The sequence below is a fragment of the Rhipicephalus sanguineus genome, chromosome 4 (genome assembly GCF_013339695.2).
Source record: "Rhipicephalus sanguineus isolate Rsan-2018 chromosome 4, BIME_Rsan_1.4, whole genome shotgun sequence".
NCBI classification, from domain to species: domain Eukaryota; kingdom Metazoa; phylum Arthropoda; class Arachnida; order Ixodida; family Ixodidae; genus Rhipicephalus; species Rhipicephalus sanguineus.
In genome coordinates this window covers 31,823,723-31,840,732 of record NC_051179.1, presented here as the reverse complement: position 1 = coordinate 31,840,732, position 17,010 = coordinate 31,823,723, and the positions used below count along the sequence as shown (strand labels likewise).

The window sequence follows — 17,010 nt, the reverse complement described above, 5'->3', positions numbered from 1 at the left end:
GTCTTCACCGACTCCTGCAGATGTCAATGTATGATAAAAGTGGCGTTTATTAAATACACAAATGAGGCACAGGCAACAAATAGCTTGCTTACATAGAAGGACCGTTGCGAAGTGTGCTAACTATCGCTATGTAGTTACTAAGGTCACTCTCTCGGCTTCATAGCCCTCTCCACAATAAGTTCATGTATTTCGCGACTCTACTGTGCCTATGTAGGCAAAATATCGTACTTTTGCTCAAATTTTGTTTGATTTCGCACAGTTGAGGTATGTAAGTAAACAAATGTTGTCTAACTTTTTTGTGTATCTCTAATTGTAGCGAGAGCGGAGAAGCTGCTACTACAGCTCACAGTCGTTAGGTTCGACTACCTCTAGCGCCATAAACCATTTATGGCTTACATCAGTAACATAAACCTAAACTAGGAAGGCTTAATTACTGCCAGTGCGCTTAAGACTTCAGATCTTAAACCCTTCATGCGTACAATCTTTTGCGCTCTTCAGTGATGTGAATTGCATCTTCCTCGTTTAGCCTCACATTGCCACCATTTTGTCACCCTTGCCTCACCATCACCGTTTTCTCGAAGCCAATTCTAACTTATGTGAGGGTGCCCATGTCTGCTTTAAATATACTTGCTTATGAGATTTTTCTCCGTGCCCAACCAAACTGCACAAAATACTTGCTTGAAACTGCTGTAACATGAGTAAATTCTAACTACAAAATATTGATCCTAAGAAAGACCTCGATTCCTTTTGGTAAATTATTAAAGTCCCAATAACATTGGTATGGCTGTGTGCTGGCTACAGGTTGCCAGCACAACTGCTCAATTTTTTTTTAATGAATATCAGTTCCATTTATGCTGCCAATGCTAGTGTGCAAACTGCTGTTGTTACAGGTGGGAGGACCTCATCAGGCATTAATGCCTTGTGTCCTCTCTTTCCCAAGTGTAATTTTGTACGCTTGAATATAAATCAATTCAATTCAACAACTGATACATTTTGTGCTGACCGACTTTATTACACAGGGACTCTGGTTTAACAGTACTGCTGCGATGCACCAACACAAAGGAATTGAGAACGGTGAAAGGAAGAATAGTTTTTATTTGTTTTTGTGGTTTTTACACAGCGAAACACGCATGAGAAATTAGTGATAACATGGCGCTGGGGTAACAGATGAGATCAAGAGAAAAAAAAACACATTGCGATACAGGAAACGAGAACAGCAGCTCGAAGAGTGTCTATACCCACATGGTATGGCTCGATGAAAGCATCTTTCTCAACTATCACACTTTCCTCTGCCCCGCAGTTTAAAAGAAACGGAGGGGTGGTGGGATGGGGGAAAAAAACGTTCACAGAACTTACAATGACTTTACTAGCTCTGCCTCCGAGCCAGCACGTTCATGCTCTCAACAGACGTTTAACATGTCTTCTCAACTCTACTCTCTTCTCAACGCCCTGACCACATAACTTCTCTTTCGACGGCGATCAACCGTGCAGCTTTTCTTCACTCGCTACCAAGATGTCTCGGCTAGACTGGTGAACATGAACCGAAAAACAAGAAAAAGAAACAAAAAATTGCAACTTTTGCAAAAATATTCAGTCGTCAAAAATACCAAGGAACTGGCAGTAAATATATATATTATATATATATTTATATATTATATATATGTAAAAAATCGTTAACACGAGGCTCTTAACAAACTCTACAAGTGACTCCTAGGTAGAAATTACAAAACAGCTATGGACACCACAAATGTATCGAGGAAAGGAGGCCAGGGGAAAGGGACACAGGGGCAACAGTAGAAAAATGGTTTCGACATGAAAAATAAGAAATCTTCGAATTTTTTTTCCCTTCTGGGGGCATCAGGTAACGGCCGCGGCGACATTCGAGTCTGCACTGACGGCTCTGTATTGGCGCTGGGCAACCCAGCTTTCGCACAAACGAACAGCACTGAGAAAAAAAGAATTATAACGAGACAACCGAGAAACAGCGACACCTTGTGCTATCACGATTATTCACATCTCGCGATGAAGGTTTCTGAGCACAAATATAGTTATATATATATTTATATATGCGTGTATATAGGTGTGGTACTAGAGAGAGTGACAGAAAGATGGCGAGAGAGAGAGAGAAGTGTTATCTATACTGGTTTGCTTCTCTCCACAGCACACTTTCCTGGCTATATGGGCTTTCCACGTTATCGGGCCTCGTTTTTAAGTTTTTTTCTGTTGCTTGCGAAGCATAGGCGAGTTCGTACTGGCCTGTGAGCGTCAACGCATCTGCCTCCGAAATCCTCGTGTCTTCTAGTGTCTCTGCGCTGAAATGGCGTGCATGTCTTTATGATGAGATTCGTTATGAGATTTCAAAGACTAGTCGCAACAGGCTTGCACATTGTACTGATCATGTTGCTTACGAAGTACCTACAAAGATGCTTGTTAATATGCAGTGCACAGATAAATAGCAAAAGAAAACTACACACGTGCACATAATATACTAAGAGGCAAATGCTTTTGAGATTGGCAGCGTTCATGCCTAAACTGCTGCAAACTGCATAGGAATTAAGGAACATGGCTTGTCCTGGCACTTAAATTTCAGGCTGCCAACGAAAGTTATGAAAGGTTACAGCAGTCTGTCGTTAATAAAAAGATATTTATGAGCTATTGATGTTTCGTTGGCGATTTGCAACAATTTTCATGTGCAAATTCAAACAGTTATGAAAGGCGTTAGTACATGTGGTTCATGGCTGCAGTTTGAGCTGGACACATCTCTGTTCTGCAGTTTGTCAAATTACATCAGTCATTGTGTCAAGATATTATTAACCCCTCACCGATACTGTGCTGCCAATGTATAGAAGACAACCTGTATACAGGCGATACAGAAGTCTATGTCATGTGAAAATGCACATATCGCATGCTCTCTCTTTTGCCAAAAGGAAAAAAAAAAAAACAAAATGTGGTCACATGTATAATCATTCATATGTTACGTGACAATATTGTGGATCTCAAGACACAAACTAAACATCACTCGGTAATATATGCTAAGCAAGTTTGGTCCTTGAATGACTGAACAGGCAACAAGAACTGTTGTCTTTGATTCGGGTGTGGAAATATGTCAGTGCGTTGCACAACACGAACTTGTATGCCTTGCGTCATTCAAAGTCAAACCAATCAAAGTTGAGGTCATGTCAGATACAAATGTTTTAAAGCCTGTGCTGTGATGCGGATGGCAGGTCACGCTTGCGTAGAGACCAAAGCATTTCTCTCTCCCCCTCTGCAAAAGCAAGAGTGACAGCAACAACATTTCTGGGTACCTCCACATCTAATGGCGCTCACTAACGCCCATCACACTTGGACTTGGGGGTGGTATTTGTACTGGTATACTTCACTTGAAGTAGAGACGGTGAGAGAAGAAACTAGAGAGTAGTTATAGTTAGGTAGCGCTTACAAGTGAAAGCTTTTTTTTTTAAGAAAAAGTCAGCACACTACCGTGTCTTGTATGTTTTTTTTTTCTGTAACCTCTCCTCAGTACATTGGGACTGCATTTCTGGGTATACAGTGTGACTACACGTAGTGTATGTACATGCCACCAACTCTGCATGCGGTCGCGCGCCATTGTCGCGTGACTGCATCGAGAAATGACCAGAATATCAACACAGGTACGCACACAGATGCAGGGGGGGCCGTGGGTTATATGCAACGAGCAGCCTCTGGGATGTGGACAGTTTCGTCGAAGACAGTCAACAAGAATCACTGACATACGCACGTGGGTAATGCCTCCTTCCTCGTCGCCCCATTTAACGCTTCGAGAGATCCTTCCTTTCTGGCCCATTCCTCCTCTGGCTTCTTTTTTATTTCAAATAATCCCTGTGCTGCTTCACACTGCTTCTTGATAGTTTGGATTTGTGCGAGTCGGAAATCAGGCCCAACTCTTCTATGGATCTAGCAGGTCCCTTGGATTAGATAGCTAACCAGGTGCTCCGAGATGCTTGGTTGCTAATACGTAACTTAACGCTACTCTAACTACACATGCGACCCTAGTTGCCGAGTTTCATGTACTATATATAGAAAACGAAAGGCCGCTCCTCTTGGTTGTGTAAGCACTAGTTGTCTAGAAGGACAGTACTAATCCCGGAAGTGCCCAGATATATCGGCGCGTTTAAAATCCATGTACCTCGGGAAGGGTATGTAATATAAGTTAGGCTACGTATATTTGACAAGTAATACAAAAGCTTCAAGAACTTCGTTCAACCAAGCTCCCAGAACATCGTCACCTTTGCCTGAATAATATGCCCTGCAATGCTTCACAAAATACTAGCAATGTTTGCTGTTGTAGATTTGGCAAAGGGGGAACACTGGGCATACCAAAGTGCAACTTTTTCCCCGAAGTCGTTCTTTACACAAGTATGCAGGAGGGTCTGAAAATGCTACCGCTTACCAACAATGTCCAGCACGTGAACTTAAAACGCTTGAAATATGGCAGCATGAGCTGTGACCCCATTAATTGTTAGCCATCAGGTAAGCACAGGTGCGAAGCTGTGATGCGGCGTATTCGTAACAGACCGAAATAATGACGTGTTAGCTCTCTCTCAGAAGAAGCGGCGGCACACAGTTTGCAGTCTTTCGAAAGTGCCACGAGTGCTCCGAAAAACAATTAAGCAAAAACTTAACATTCCACAGTGCTTATCAGTGACATGCACATACGTTTTTTTTTCTCTTTACTCTCGCAAACTTGACCCCAGTTGGTGCACCAATTTTGACCTTGGGAGTGGAGGGCAGCTCAGCAACTCTGTTTTGTCTCTTTCGTCTGCTCTTTGCAATTTTCGTCACAATACTGGATTTGAGCTTTGTGTTTGAATGGAACGCTTAAATGAGACGAAGCTGTATTCCCAAACCGTGCGCTGTCCGATGCAGACACGCTAGCACGTCACTAACTCTCAATCACAAAGGGATACCGTGCACGCCGAGTTGGCGAGGCTGAACGCTTCTCGGAAACTCGCAAAGCTGCCTACGTATAGGCGCACAAATTCCAGCTGTCGTCTTTTCAATAACAAATGTAATATAAGCTACAATATGGTTTGCCTTTGAAGTCAATGGATGTGCAGCGACCAAACAAGGGGATAGAAAGGAATTCTTCTGCTCTAGACATCAGTCTAATCTCAGTTTTCAGTTGTCTCAGTTTAATCTAACAAGTGAGCAGGTTCTTAGGTTGTTTACCGTAATCTTGCAATCCTAAGACGCTTTTGGACATTTTCACTTGACTTTGAAGTGCAATCGATATTTTTTTCAGTGAGAGCTCGTGCAATTCTATGCTTCACCATGGTTCACTTTGAAGTCCAGAACTGGCTGTACAAACCCTCACTGCAGGAGTTGCTAAGCATGATGATAAAGGTCAGGCAAAATGCCCCCACACACCCATAATTTTGGATGGCGCATCAAATGAAGCAGCGCTTGTAACCTGAAGGACTAATATCCGCAGCAGCTTTTTTTTTCCCAAGCATACATAGCAACATGGGAGCTGCACACATGTAACATGCCTTTGATAAGTGTGTGCCTGGCAAATAGACTGGCTGGCCTGTCTGTAAATCAAAAGCATCTTTAGTGCCCACTAACAGCACAGCACCCCTTCAAAGAAGCAACAATCCACTTACAACCTTCTTTTCACCTTACTACATAGTTTGTACCTATGGCACGGACATATGACAACAGGAAAGAACAGACAAGGCGCTGGCGGGAGCGTTACACCAATGCACGGCACGAGCAAAAACAGTCAGCAACAGAGATGTTTTCCATAACACTCCCTCGCATGCGTCAATATCGCGAGATGCAGGTGCTCCGGTCTACCAACATGCTGAAGCACACACGTGCAGTCAGTGTCAAAAGTTTACAGATTTCCTAATCTGTAATGAAAACATTTTCATGGCCTGGTTTTCTAGAATTCTAGCCCGTAGTGGTATTTGCGAACGATACAGCGTGTGCTTTTACTCTTCGTGGGGCACCAACTGCTGTGATATTAAGCTTATTCGTTGGAACCCATGCCCTGCAAACTTTTGACACTGACCGTTCACTGAAAGTTTCTGCAGCTTTTTGTCACTTTTGTAAAGCCACTGACTAAGCGGATGAATTTTATAACCTTTCGAAAGTCGCAAATTTTTTCTTCTTGCACGAAGACTTGGGGATGAATTGGAGTACGGGAAATACCATGCACATGAAGCTGGCAAAGGACCACTCACTTAAGTGCTCCGCGCATGTAAACAAATCTGCGAAGTTTTCTTTGCGTTTCAATGTGAGAAAGAAAGTGCAGCATTGGCTACTCCTATGCACGTAATACTCAATATGTTTATTTTCTTCGATAACCAGGATGCCAGTGAGTGTGTTTCCCGATAACTTTCTAATTAAAAGCGTATGAGATATCAGCAGTTGTTGTGCTGCGTATGTAACCTGTCTCTACAGGCATTCCCTCCGGCCTCATGTCTATCTCCTGCCTTGAGTAATGACAGCCGACATCTTGACCGATCCGTGCCAAGACGTTGTTTGTACCGGGACTTGACCTCTCGAGACTTAACGTTGTCCCCACTTCGTCTCTCCTTTGTTTGTATTTTCTTTGGGAGCTTGCAGGCAGGGTGTTTCTGCACGCACAACACTGCACATTTTGTGGCGGACAAAAATAATTCTTCCATGCAGCAGCTGAAATGGTTATTAACATATTGTCAAGCAAGCGTTTCTGGCAACAGGAATATGTGTGTATATATAAATATATATCAGTGAGATGACACAGCAACAACGAAGAAACCCAGGAACACCCACTGCAGAACTCGCGTCCTGTCCTATGTTTACACAGCAGTTATCATATACTGGTAAGTGCAAAATATGGAGTGATTGACAGTTTCGCAGAAAACATAAAAATAAAGAACCTGTGTCGAGAAGGCAACACTGAGCTTTCGTGTTCTTTTTTTTTATACAGACAACATTTAAAAAGTCACAATGAAGATAAATTACTGATGAAAAAACACGAACAGTCATTACAAACAATGCTCTTCTCCGTACCTCCTCTCTTTCTTCATGTTATTTTTTAAGATGTTTTGTGTGTCCATGTATCGTGAAGATGAAAGGCTTGGCAGAGAAAAAGATTTTGTCTAATGGAGGAAGGAGGCTTTTATGGTTTTACAAACATTTGTACCATACTGCGTTTTTTTTTATGTATGTATGTATGTGTAAGTGACGAACACAGAAGAAAGCTACAAGTAGGGGAAGTAATGCGTGAAACAAGGTTCGTGAAAATTTATGCGTTAAAACAGAAAAGTGAGAGAGAGAATTATTTATGAGAAAAAAAGTCTCAAGATAAGCAAAGAAAAACGCAGCAACAGTTTTGGTATATGAGAGAAATCAATTTCCTAGATCATGAAAGGTTTCCTCTATTGTGAGGTCACAGTGCCAAGAAATGTGCTCGATTAGCGATCGCGACACGCGATGCTTCTGCAAACCACAAAATAATTTTTAATAAGCGCACTCTGTAGTACGGAGTGCGTATCACCGGGTGAGAAAAGCAACAACCTTGTACCAACGCATATTCTGGCAACAGCGAAAAACGTGAAGGACATAAAAGTACGCATTCGCAATAACCCAAGTGGCAGGGACTGCATTATACATATGTATGCAGAAAGTAATCGAAGCTGCGGCTTCCAAGCGCTGCGTGGAAACCAAAATTCTTGCGTCAGCGTAGTTGCTGCTGCTGCTGCATTCTACGTCTTGTCTACTCCAGACGTTTCCTTCTCCGTCATGCATTTGTCGCTTGAGCTCACACTGCTGAAACACGAGGAGGGCAAAGAATGCATACAAGAATGATTAACACAGCAATGAAAAACTCAATGATTCTTGTTTTTTTTTAGATGCAGGGAAACTTTTCTAATCGATGTACATCCTCAAAGGTATCCTCTTGAGCAAAAGTAACACACCATCCTTTCTATAATTATGTCTATTATCATTAGCAGGCAAAGATGCTCTTACCCGAGGCCATGCTTCAGGCATATGACTACACGTCCAAAAAGAATTTACAGCAATTGTTATGTAAAGTGATGTACAACTACAGTTTCAGAAGTGAGGGGCAGTTTTTACAAAATTTGTAACTTGGCTAGTTGATTCATGATCTTAAATACTGGATAGTGCATATTCAATACAGGACAGAGAAAGAACACCGATGCACAGGACAAGCACTACTCATAACTTTTGTGAGTAGAGCTTGTCCTGTGCATCAGTGTCCTTTCTCTGTCCTGTGTTCAATCCACGCTATGCAGTATTTAAGATGGGCGGTCTGTTACTTTTGCATGTAACAACACATTAAAGACAGTCGATAAATCCGTTTAGAATGACAGAAAAAAACTTTTCAAAACAGCTTGAATTTCTTCACCAGAAAAACTGACTGTTAGCAAAGAGGAACGGCTAAAATTGTGTTTTAGTATCTCGCACCAAGATCATGGTGCTGCTGACGTTAGTATGACATCACAGCCCTCCTCCCTAGAAAGTATATAAGGATAAAAAGAACAGTTGAATCATCACGTGGTTATCAGTTTTCAAATTCACTTTTATGCTGAAATACAGAGGCGCGGCTGATACGCAGGTTACTCTATCACTGGATATGACAGGCTTTAGCGATTTTTCTTGCACTGGCCCGGTAGTAGTTACGCCCGCAGCTGTGTTATGTCTTTCTTCTGAAAGTACTCGTACCTCATTCCACATGTTCCTTCCTTAAATATTGACCAAAGAATTCCATGTCAAATGAGCAGTAGTCTGACCTTTCAAGCCTCCTTGAAGCTAGAAGGCAGTTCCTGGGATTTTGTGGGCAGCCGTGGCGGCGCTGGAACGACCACTGCTGGCCTCTCTCTTTCGGCAGCTAAGGCACGCTCTCTCTGCAATCTGGAAATGTTGTGACAAGTTCAATTGCCTGAACTATACGCACAGCTTGAAAGGTGGCATGTCGCAGTCATGAAAAGCGTAAATTAATGTGAGGGAAACAGGCACGTCATATGGAGTGTAGCTATCGACAGCTTGCTTTAGCTCAGCTGTTTTTTGTAAGTGCGAAGAATGACCTTAAGTCAAATTTTGGAATGCCCTTATGGGCTAGGAACACAACGGATACAAAAGCAAAGAAAAGAAACATGTTTAGTGTGACTCGCAGCAGCACGTCACAGACAACAAGCAGTTGTCAATGCTGCATAAGAAGGTCTTTCTCAGAAACTTATATCTTAGTGCAGATTGGAACAAAGTAATCATTTTATTTGCTATTCATTGAAGCAATTTTTTTTTACGTTTTGGTTGCTTCAAAGAAAAAGTCATGATCCTCCGGAGGCTAATGTTTTGACGGGAGGACTTGTCTTTGTGAGGGCAGCAACAGGCCCCTCGTCCCTACTGTTTTTCATTTTAGTTCTTCATACCGTCCCGTTGACCAGTCACCATGATCACACAAATGCAAGGAACACTATAATGCATAAATGTTGCATGCCAATCACATCTTGTGATTGTCTGCATACACAATAGTTACACATTATAGTGTACATTTACTAACTAAACAGCAATGAATCCAGCCCCAATAATCTCTTTCAGCCCTGCGACAGTTCCACCTCGGCTTTCATACTTTCGAAAATATCTTGTGCAAGTGTTGTTTTTGCAGAAATATGTGTGACATAAAAAAAGATGTCAAAAAAATAAACAAGAACCTCAAGATCTTTGACATGAGCAGCGAAGGAGAAGAAGAATGGGTGCAAATAAACAGGTGTAGAAAAAGGAGGAGAGAGAAAAAGGTGGATGGTTAAGAGCAGGCAGAGAGAACTCACCACTTTCCCATGTAAAAACTCCCACATGCTGCTTTTGTGTGAAAGTACGAGAGAGAAGGAGAGAGAGAAAGCCTGTCAGCATACCATGTGAGCGTAGAGATAGAACAGAGAAAAAGTTAGTAATGAGAAAACTTTTGTTTCATGCACGGTGGCACCAGAAGTGACTTGGGGCTATCGTGCTATGTACACATGCTTAACCGCAGTGTAGTCATGATAGTTAGTTGTCGGTTGTCTTGACGAGCCATACAAGTTAGTATACTGCATTGATATTTGGGAACAGTTCATAGGTTTTGCAGCCACAGTTGCAGCATGAGCTCAAAGGCACTGACGTGTTAGCTAAGGAATAGGTTAACAGCGGCATAAGCATAGTTATGGAATAAAAGGGATGCAGGAGGGTGGTGGTTATGCTCGGGCTAATATTTGCATGTATGAATAGTACTGATTGCTTTTCAGCCTTGAATGTAGTGGGGCTGAAACATTACTTTTGTTTTAACGATTGGTCGGCGCTTGTTATTTCCTGCCACGAATTTTCCCGACCAGACAGGTTTCCGTCAAACCCTGGATTTCATAGCCTTGAATATATGAGAAAAAGAGAGACATCCGGGAAGCATTGAAATTCTAGAACAGCTAAAAGGTTACCAATATATAGATCTGAGAGAGAAAGAAGGCTGGAGAACAGGTGAAAGGCAAGAGAAAAGAGTTGCATCAAAGCCTGTGTTAGAAGAGAGTCTCTTTGCGCTAAGGTAACACCTGTTACACCCTCAATACAATATGGGAGCCTTATGAAGTAACTACTCTGAAACAATATCCTGGTTTTCATTTTAGAGCTACAGCATGAAGGTAGGACTTTAATATTCGGAATTCCCTTTTTGCTAGCTTCATGCTTCGTATATGACATGTAAACGTTGAAGGCATTGTAACTAGATTGAGTTCAGTTGTCTGGCTGACGTCAAACCTACAAGGATAGATGTCACAATTCGATCATTCCATAAACCATTCTATTTTACTGCCCAATTCTCATTTGCGACCTCTACATACCTTTTAGAATAAACAGCCATAAATTAGCTGTGATATGCCAGGAACTGGGCTAAAAACCAGTTGAAATTGCCAGTTATCTTTTGCCTTTGTTGCACATTTCCTTTTGGCTACTCAGATGGAACTTGCACTGTTGAAAGGTGTAGAAAATATTGCTTCTCTTTTTAGACTTACTTGTTTTTCGACTGTCTCATGAACTGCTGAATCTTCCTAGCGGCCTGGTGCTGACGCCGCTGGGAATACGTTCGCCTGCAGCAAAAACAAATTAGGGGTTCTTCATTGGTGGCGGAACTTGAAATGCCTAAGCATAATGCCGAATTGTGACAAACGACCATCTATGGGCCACGCTATCAACCGGCGAAGCATTGTTCAAATTGTTGCAGCACAAGATGCCGATGGGGCATCAAACTGGTGCTTTCATATACATCTGTGGTGAAATAAAAATGCTTGAAGTGTCTTGATGTGCTAAGTTGCCGGCAGGAAAGCCTTAAACGGGCTCTGCAACACGTATCAAGCATGTTGTTTTCATCACCTTTTCTGGTGCCGTGAAATGCAGCCATATCATAGTGCAAGTAGGAGCGCCAAAAACAAGTAGTTATAACCTTATCAAAATGGAGAAACCACCTGACATTTGGTAATGTGAAAGTGATGCCAGTGGCTCTGCATTCTGATAGGCTTGACAGTGTTCTAAACAATGACACAGGTAAGTTCAGGGCTGTTCTTACATTTTCCAACATTACAAATCTTACTAAATGCCTCTTTGGACGACCTGCAAATTTGGTCATAGCACTGACTAAAGGGCCCCTCACCAGCCTCGTAAAATACAAAAAACGAGCGCGTTATCCTCTCCTGGTGTTTCTCGCCTTTCTTGCGTACTTCGTGATGCAGGAACCGGGATTCACGTGACGTCATTACGGTACATACTCTTGAATGGTCCATGTACGCGACATATCAGTTGTGAATTGTCTCCTGCACTGCTTTGCCATGCAGCCACCCACCTGTTCTTTCTTGTCTCGCATGAGTATCGTGCGTGATCGACTGATTTCACTTCGTTTTTTTGTATTTTCGACTGTGCATTCGGAGATAACAGCGCGTAGCTGACAAGCACGAAATAATGATAGGCTCCACGCTTAGCGCTGGCACTGTACCCATGATTTACGAAGAAATAAGTGGCGAGGAGGAGATATTGCCTGTAGGAAGGGTAGTGAAACCGAGAAAGAAACCACTCCCTCATCTTTCAACTCGGGGTGGTGAGGGGCCCTTTAATGAATGCTAAACTAAAATACATAAAAAGTTATCACGTCTCTTCATGAAGAAAGCGCAAACATTTACAAGCCCAGAGATCATGACGGTGGGTGTTCAAAAGTCACTGTCATCCCTTAAAGCACTGCTGCCACTTTTACTGGTGAGAAGAGATACCCAACATGTTCGTAATTAGAAAGTACTCCTTTAGGCCATCATCCATGTTTTTCTTCTCCAGAATCTACAGCCACTCTAGTGCTAGATATATTAAACACGAAAATCATGAGAGCAGAAGCTCATACGAGATAAGTGGGGTAGATAGACAACAGAATGGACAGCCGGGCTAGTTGGTCTCGATTCATAATGAATTGATTTGTAGGGAATTTGAGAGGGAAGACAAAGAAGCACACTGTCTCGTATTTTGCGCTGTGCAAATCAATTCACTATGGATAGATGCACAGACCTGAAAGCCGAGGCGGTGGGAGTTCCCTCCCGGCTAGAGAGGGACGATGGCCGCCGGTCGTCCGAGTAGCCCCTGTGGAAAAAGCCTTGTCCAGGACTGCCAGTGGCCGTCTCTCCTTCGGGGCTCTTCTTGAACCTCTTGTGCTGCTCACACCAACCGTGGAAGCTCTCGACCGCTGCCTTGGTCATCTGCTTGTAGTACATGTACTGCGCGAAATGAGCAGAAAACACCGACAACAAGTCGATTAACGCTGAGATGTGTGTGCCTTATGCAGCTTTCCTGCATAAAAAGGGCATGAGTGACATGGAAGTTGATGTAGATCAAACTAGGAGTTGCTGATCTCACTTGTGAAACACCAAAAAGTAAGATGATCGTAAGATCTTTTGTTCTTGTGTAACAAGGGGATCAACAGCAGTGGCCAGAAGGTGGTGGAAATTGGAGTTGGTGAGAAGAGGATGGTGGCAAAGGAGCTTGTGATGGAATCGGTAGATGATAAAAGACATGTTACAAAATTAGTTTTACAGAGCTCTAGCCCTGCATAAATACAAGGCCGGCAACAGTAGGAAAAATAGGAGGCTTCGTCTTTCTGTGTAGAAAGCAATCAAGTTCGAACATTTAGCTTCCATGTCCTACAAGTTTCTTCCACTCAATCTAGTCTCAAGAAAGTCTACGAGAGCGTTTCCCTTCAACTGTACTTCAACTGTTATACAGAGTGGTTCCAGAGCGAACAACTTTTTGTCAATTTTAAAGCACACATGACTCAAGGCACGCTTATAAAACTGATTCTCATTACAGGAATAGCTCAATGGCTTTACTGCAGCATGGTGTCTCCCCTGCTTTCGAAGAAGTGACACTGTACCCTACTCAGGCAAAGCTGTGATAGGGTTTTCAGCACAGGCCTGCTTGTGAATCTGGAGTACCGTCAGCGCGGAATAAATCAAGATGCAAAGTGTTTTCATGCAAGCACTTACCTGCTTGTACCTCCTATAATAGCTCTGGATGAGCACAGCGGCTGCCCTTTCTTTCTCTTGCTCTTCTTGACGCTTGCGGCCCTTGTAGGAACGGTATGCCTTCTGGATGATCTTGGCTGCTTCGTACAGTTCCCGTTGCTCCTTGTCTGTTGAAAACGCAAGATTGTAAACCTTAAAATGTAATACCACTGTACTGTCACATGCTGTGAGTTTACTGTGGACTAGTGAAACTCGCATGAGATGGCACTTGCTGGAACACCTTCTTTCATTTCCGCTTTTGTCGCTCTTATTTACATAGCAACAATTTCACCTTGCTTGCTTAGTTTGGGACTTGCCTTAACCGAAGTGGTGATTGAACAAACTGCAGAGTCGAGTTTTATGGCTCGTTAGAGATGTTCTACATTATACTTTACGACAAACGTTTCATACGTCTGTTGTATGTGACCGTACAAGATGGCCCGCCGCATGTGATATCACAGATATTACATGCGGGCACTTACCATGGCTTCTATGATGCTGATGTAGACAGGCAGACTAGACAAAACACAAAGCCTTGAACAATGCTTAGCAAGTGGTGCCCTAATACGGCGGTTGTCAGGGTGAGGCTAGCACAATTTGTCCGTAGTAAATGTTTTTATGGGCTCAGTGGGATATCATAATGAGAACAATTAGTGCAGTGACATGTCAAACATTTTGCAGTCAATTCTTACAAGGAATGAGCTTGTGAGAAGAACTTTAGCATCTTCTCTTGTCTAAGTGTATTCAAGATCAGAAATTCCTGTACTAAAATACTAGCTAACATACAACATATAATTGACACAGCCATGACTGAGAAACACTTTGCAGGAACTCATTAAATTGCACAAGCACACTTCATTATCTTTATAAAGATACACTGGAAGCAAAAGAAAAAAAGAAAATAAGAAATGGAAAGAGCAGTGGCCCAAGGTTACTCGTTTACATGTTTTTAACATGAGAGGTGCATGCTAAACAAGCATGGGTAAGCAGTGAGCGAGTTGCTGTGAAAATAAACGCTAAAAGATCTACTCTTTGTGAGTTAAAGGCTCTACAAAAATTGCATTCAGAGCCATGAACATACCACAAAGCACAAGACTATGGATCCTAATACTAGTATCTGTTCATATAGATGTGTGACTACTGTTGTGCACTTAGCCAAGCCCTTCCCACCTGAAAGGGTGAGATTGGAGAAATCTCTCTCCATGATCTTCCCAGAAGCCTTGAAGAACTCGCAGAAATCAGCAGTGGTTGGAGGAGGTGAAGGCGATTCTAACGTGAAACTTCCGGGACTCTGCAGGCATGATGATGAAGCTGGGCTCAAGGATGACGATGGAGTTCCTGCTTCGCAGTACCTGGACAAAGTAAAATTCAGGAGCAAACATTTCATACAGAAAATCGCATTTAAGTCTTCCCGTAGAAATAAAGATAGTAGAATAGAGACACGTTGCCCGTAGTAAACAAGATACTGACTCTGAACTTTAGTGATAAATATGATACTTTTTGTCTGTGTGGATACGTATGTGTTGTAGCTAAGAATTGGATAAGAAAAACAGTAGAGTGTCACTTATTTCTTGTTAGATTCTAAGCTTCCACTTCTACAGCAGGCACTATTAGAGCTGACACAATAAGCACTGGTTTTGAAACACAATGCCAAGGCCCTTCTCACTGCTTCTTAAAAGCAATGTATTGTGTGTGAGTTAACGGGATCAGTGAGAACACTATGTGCTTAACGCGTTAAGTATATATGTGGATGTGGAAAATGTCAGCTGAATTGTCCACTTGCCTCGAGTGAAGGTATATGCACGTGTCTTTGGTACTCCAAAAAACTGCATTTTTATGCACAGTACCCGTATGTGTTCAAATGTTCTGATAAGCATGCTAACGTTCACAATCTGTGTACTTCCTCAATTCATTCTACCGAGGTGTGTCTATACACAAAACCCAGGGGCATAGCCATAAATCGTTTTTGAGGAAGGGGGTACCATACTTTATGTTCATGCATGCATTTGTATGTGTGCATGTATATATACAGTGAAAAATTAAAAAACTTCAAGTAGGAGGGGTTTGTTTGAATCCCGCGCTGGCTATGTCAATCACAAAACCTTTCTGTTTATTCTGCTATATTCATCCTTATCTCAAGCACAAACAATTTCTCAGTAAGTATAGTACACATGTCAACGTCACAACCACAACTACTCTAATTTGTTACAGTTATTACCTGTAGTTGTAGTCGCTAAACTCGAAATTGAAGTCATCGCTGAGAAGTGGCGGTGGCGGATCATCGACGGGGCACATGGTTGCCGCCAGGCCGGGACTGTGGGGTCCGCCGGCTGTGTCCGGAGATGACAGCAGCAGAAACAGTCCCTCAGCCTCCATCGAGTCATCCTCGTCGTCATCGAGCGTACGCGGTGCTGCCTTTATGCGCTCTGGCAGCGCTGCAATTATCTGCTCGGCGAGCGTGAGGACGCGGCTGTCTCCTGGCACGTGAGCTGTGGCATCCGCTGCGGCCGACGATGAAGTGCCCAGGTCACAGCCCATGCTGCTGTGGCTTTCTCGTCTCCTACCCAACGGGCTCGTCCCTGTGAGGAGTCAAGCAGCATACTCTCTCTTTCATACGTTTTATTACAGTCCACTGAGTTATCCAACGTAGATCACGCCTTCTTCACACATATCTCATTGCATTGGTCATACACAGCACCACATGCCTGGACTATTATTTTCAAGCCTCTTTCTTCATCCAAACAGCAAAAGACTGGAACGGCCTTCCTCATGCCATTTCAGCCATCGTTAACTTATCTGTTTTTTCTGAAACTGTTACCAACAGATGCGTTTACTTTTTTAAGTTACCACCTCTGATGTAATACCCCTCCAGTGGGGGTCTTTAAGGAAATAAAAGTGAAGTGAAGTGACAGCCCTGATACATCCAAAGTGCTAAATGTAAAAAAAAAGCAGCAAGGCCAGTGCTAAAGGAACGTACGTGGCATGCGTACCAGGCCATATGCTACACAAGTGCTATACGCATCGACACATTTTAATGATCACTTTTACTCCAGTTAGAAATGGTGAAAAGCAGCATTACATTGCACAAGTTATGCTCAGCAACAGATCACTGAGAACAGAAGGTAATAAGTTTACTGCAGTGCTTTCAGCAAAATGACAAAAGAGAGAGAAATAGACACATGAAAGAGAAACAGAAACATGACGATTGAAGAGTTAGGAAGTCATTTAGGTTTTCTGCATATATTCGTCCACTAAAAAACAAAAGGTACGTACAGATGAAAATTTTGTGAAACGCCTTACATCAGTAACATCACAGCGTGAGCATTTTTATATTGCTCATCAAGCACATTAGTACCTTTACATCATCACAGTAGTACCTTGACAGCACAGCTGCTGTCAGCATCTCACTCATAGAAGTGACTGAGGCAATCGATAGTGAGGTAAGACAATATGAGCAATC

General features: G+C 42.6%; 1 protein-coding gene across 1 annotated transcript in view; it reads right to left on the bottom strand.

Moving 5' to 3' along the window:
- Positions 1 to 1,075: 1,075 nt before the first annotated feature.
- Positions 1,076 to 17,010, bottom strand: part of LOC119391122 (calmodulin-binding transcription activator 2) — a 509,376-nt gene continuing 493,441 nt past the window's right edge. The window contains exons 19-26 of the mRNA XM_037658797.2: positions 15,769 to 16,129; positions 14,721 to 14,902; positions 13,533 to 13,678; positions 12,562 to 12,767; positions 11,031 to 11,105; positions 9,822 to 9,852; positions 8,784 to 8,904; positions 1,076 to 7,797 (exon numbers count right to left, since the gene is read on the bottom strand). Coding sequence (XP_037514725.1) covers positions 8,803 to 8,904; positions 9,822 to 9,852; positions 11,031 to 11,105; positions 12,562 to 12,767; positions 13,533 to 13,678; positions 14,721 to 14,902; positions 15,769 to 16,129 — 1,103 coding nt within the window. The 3' untranslated portion in view covers positions 1,076 to 7,797; positions 8,784 to 8,802. The remainder of the gene's footprint in view (positions 7,798 to 8,783; positions 8,905 to 9,821; positions 9,853 to 11,030; positions 11,106 to 12,561; positions 12,768 to 13,532; positions 13,679 to 14,720; positions 14,903 to 15,768; positions 16,130 to 17,010) is intronic.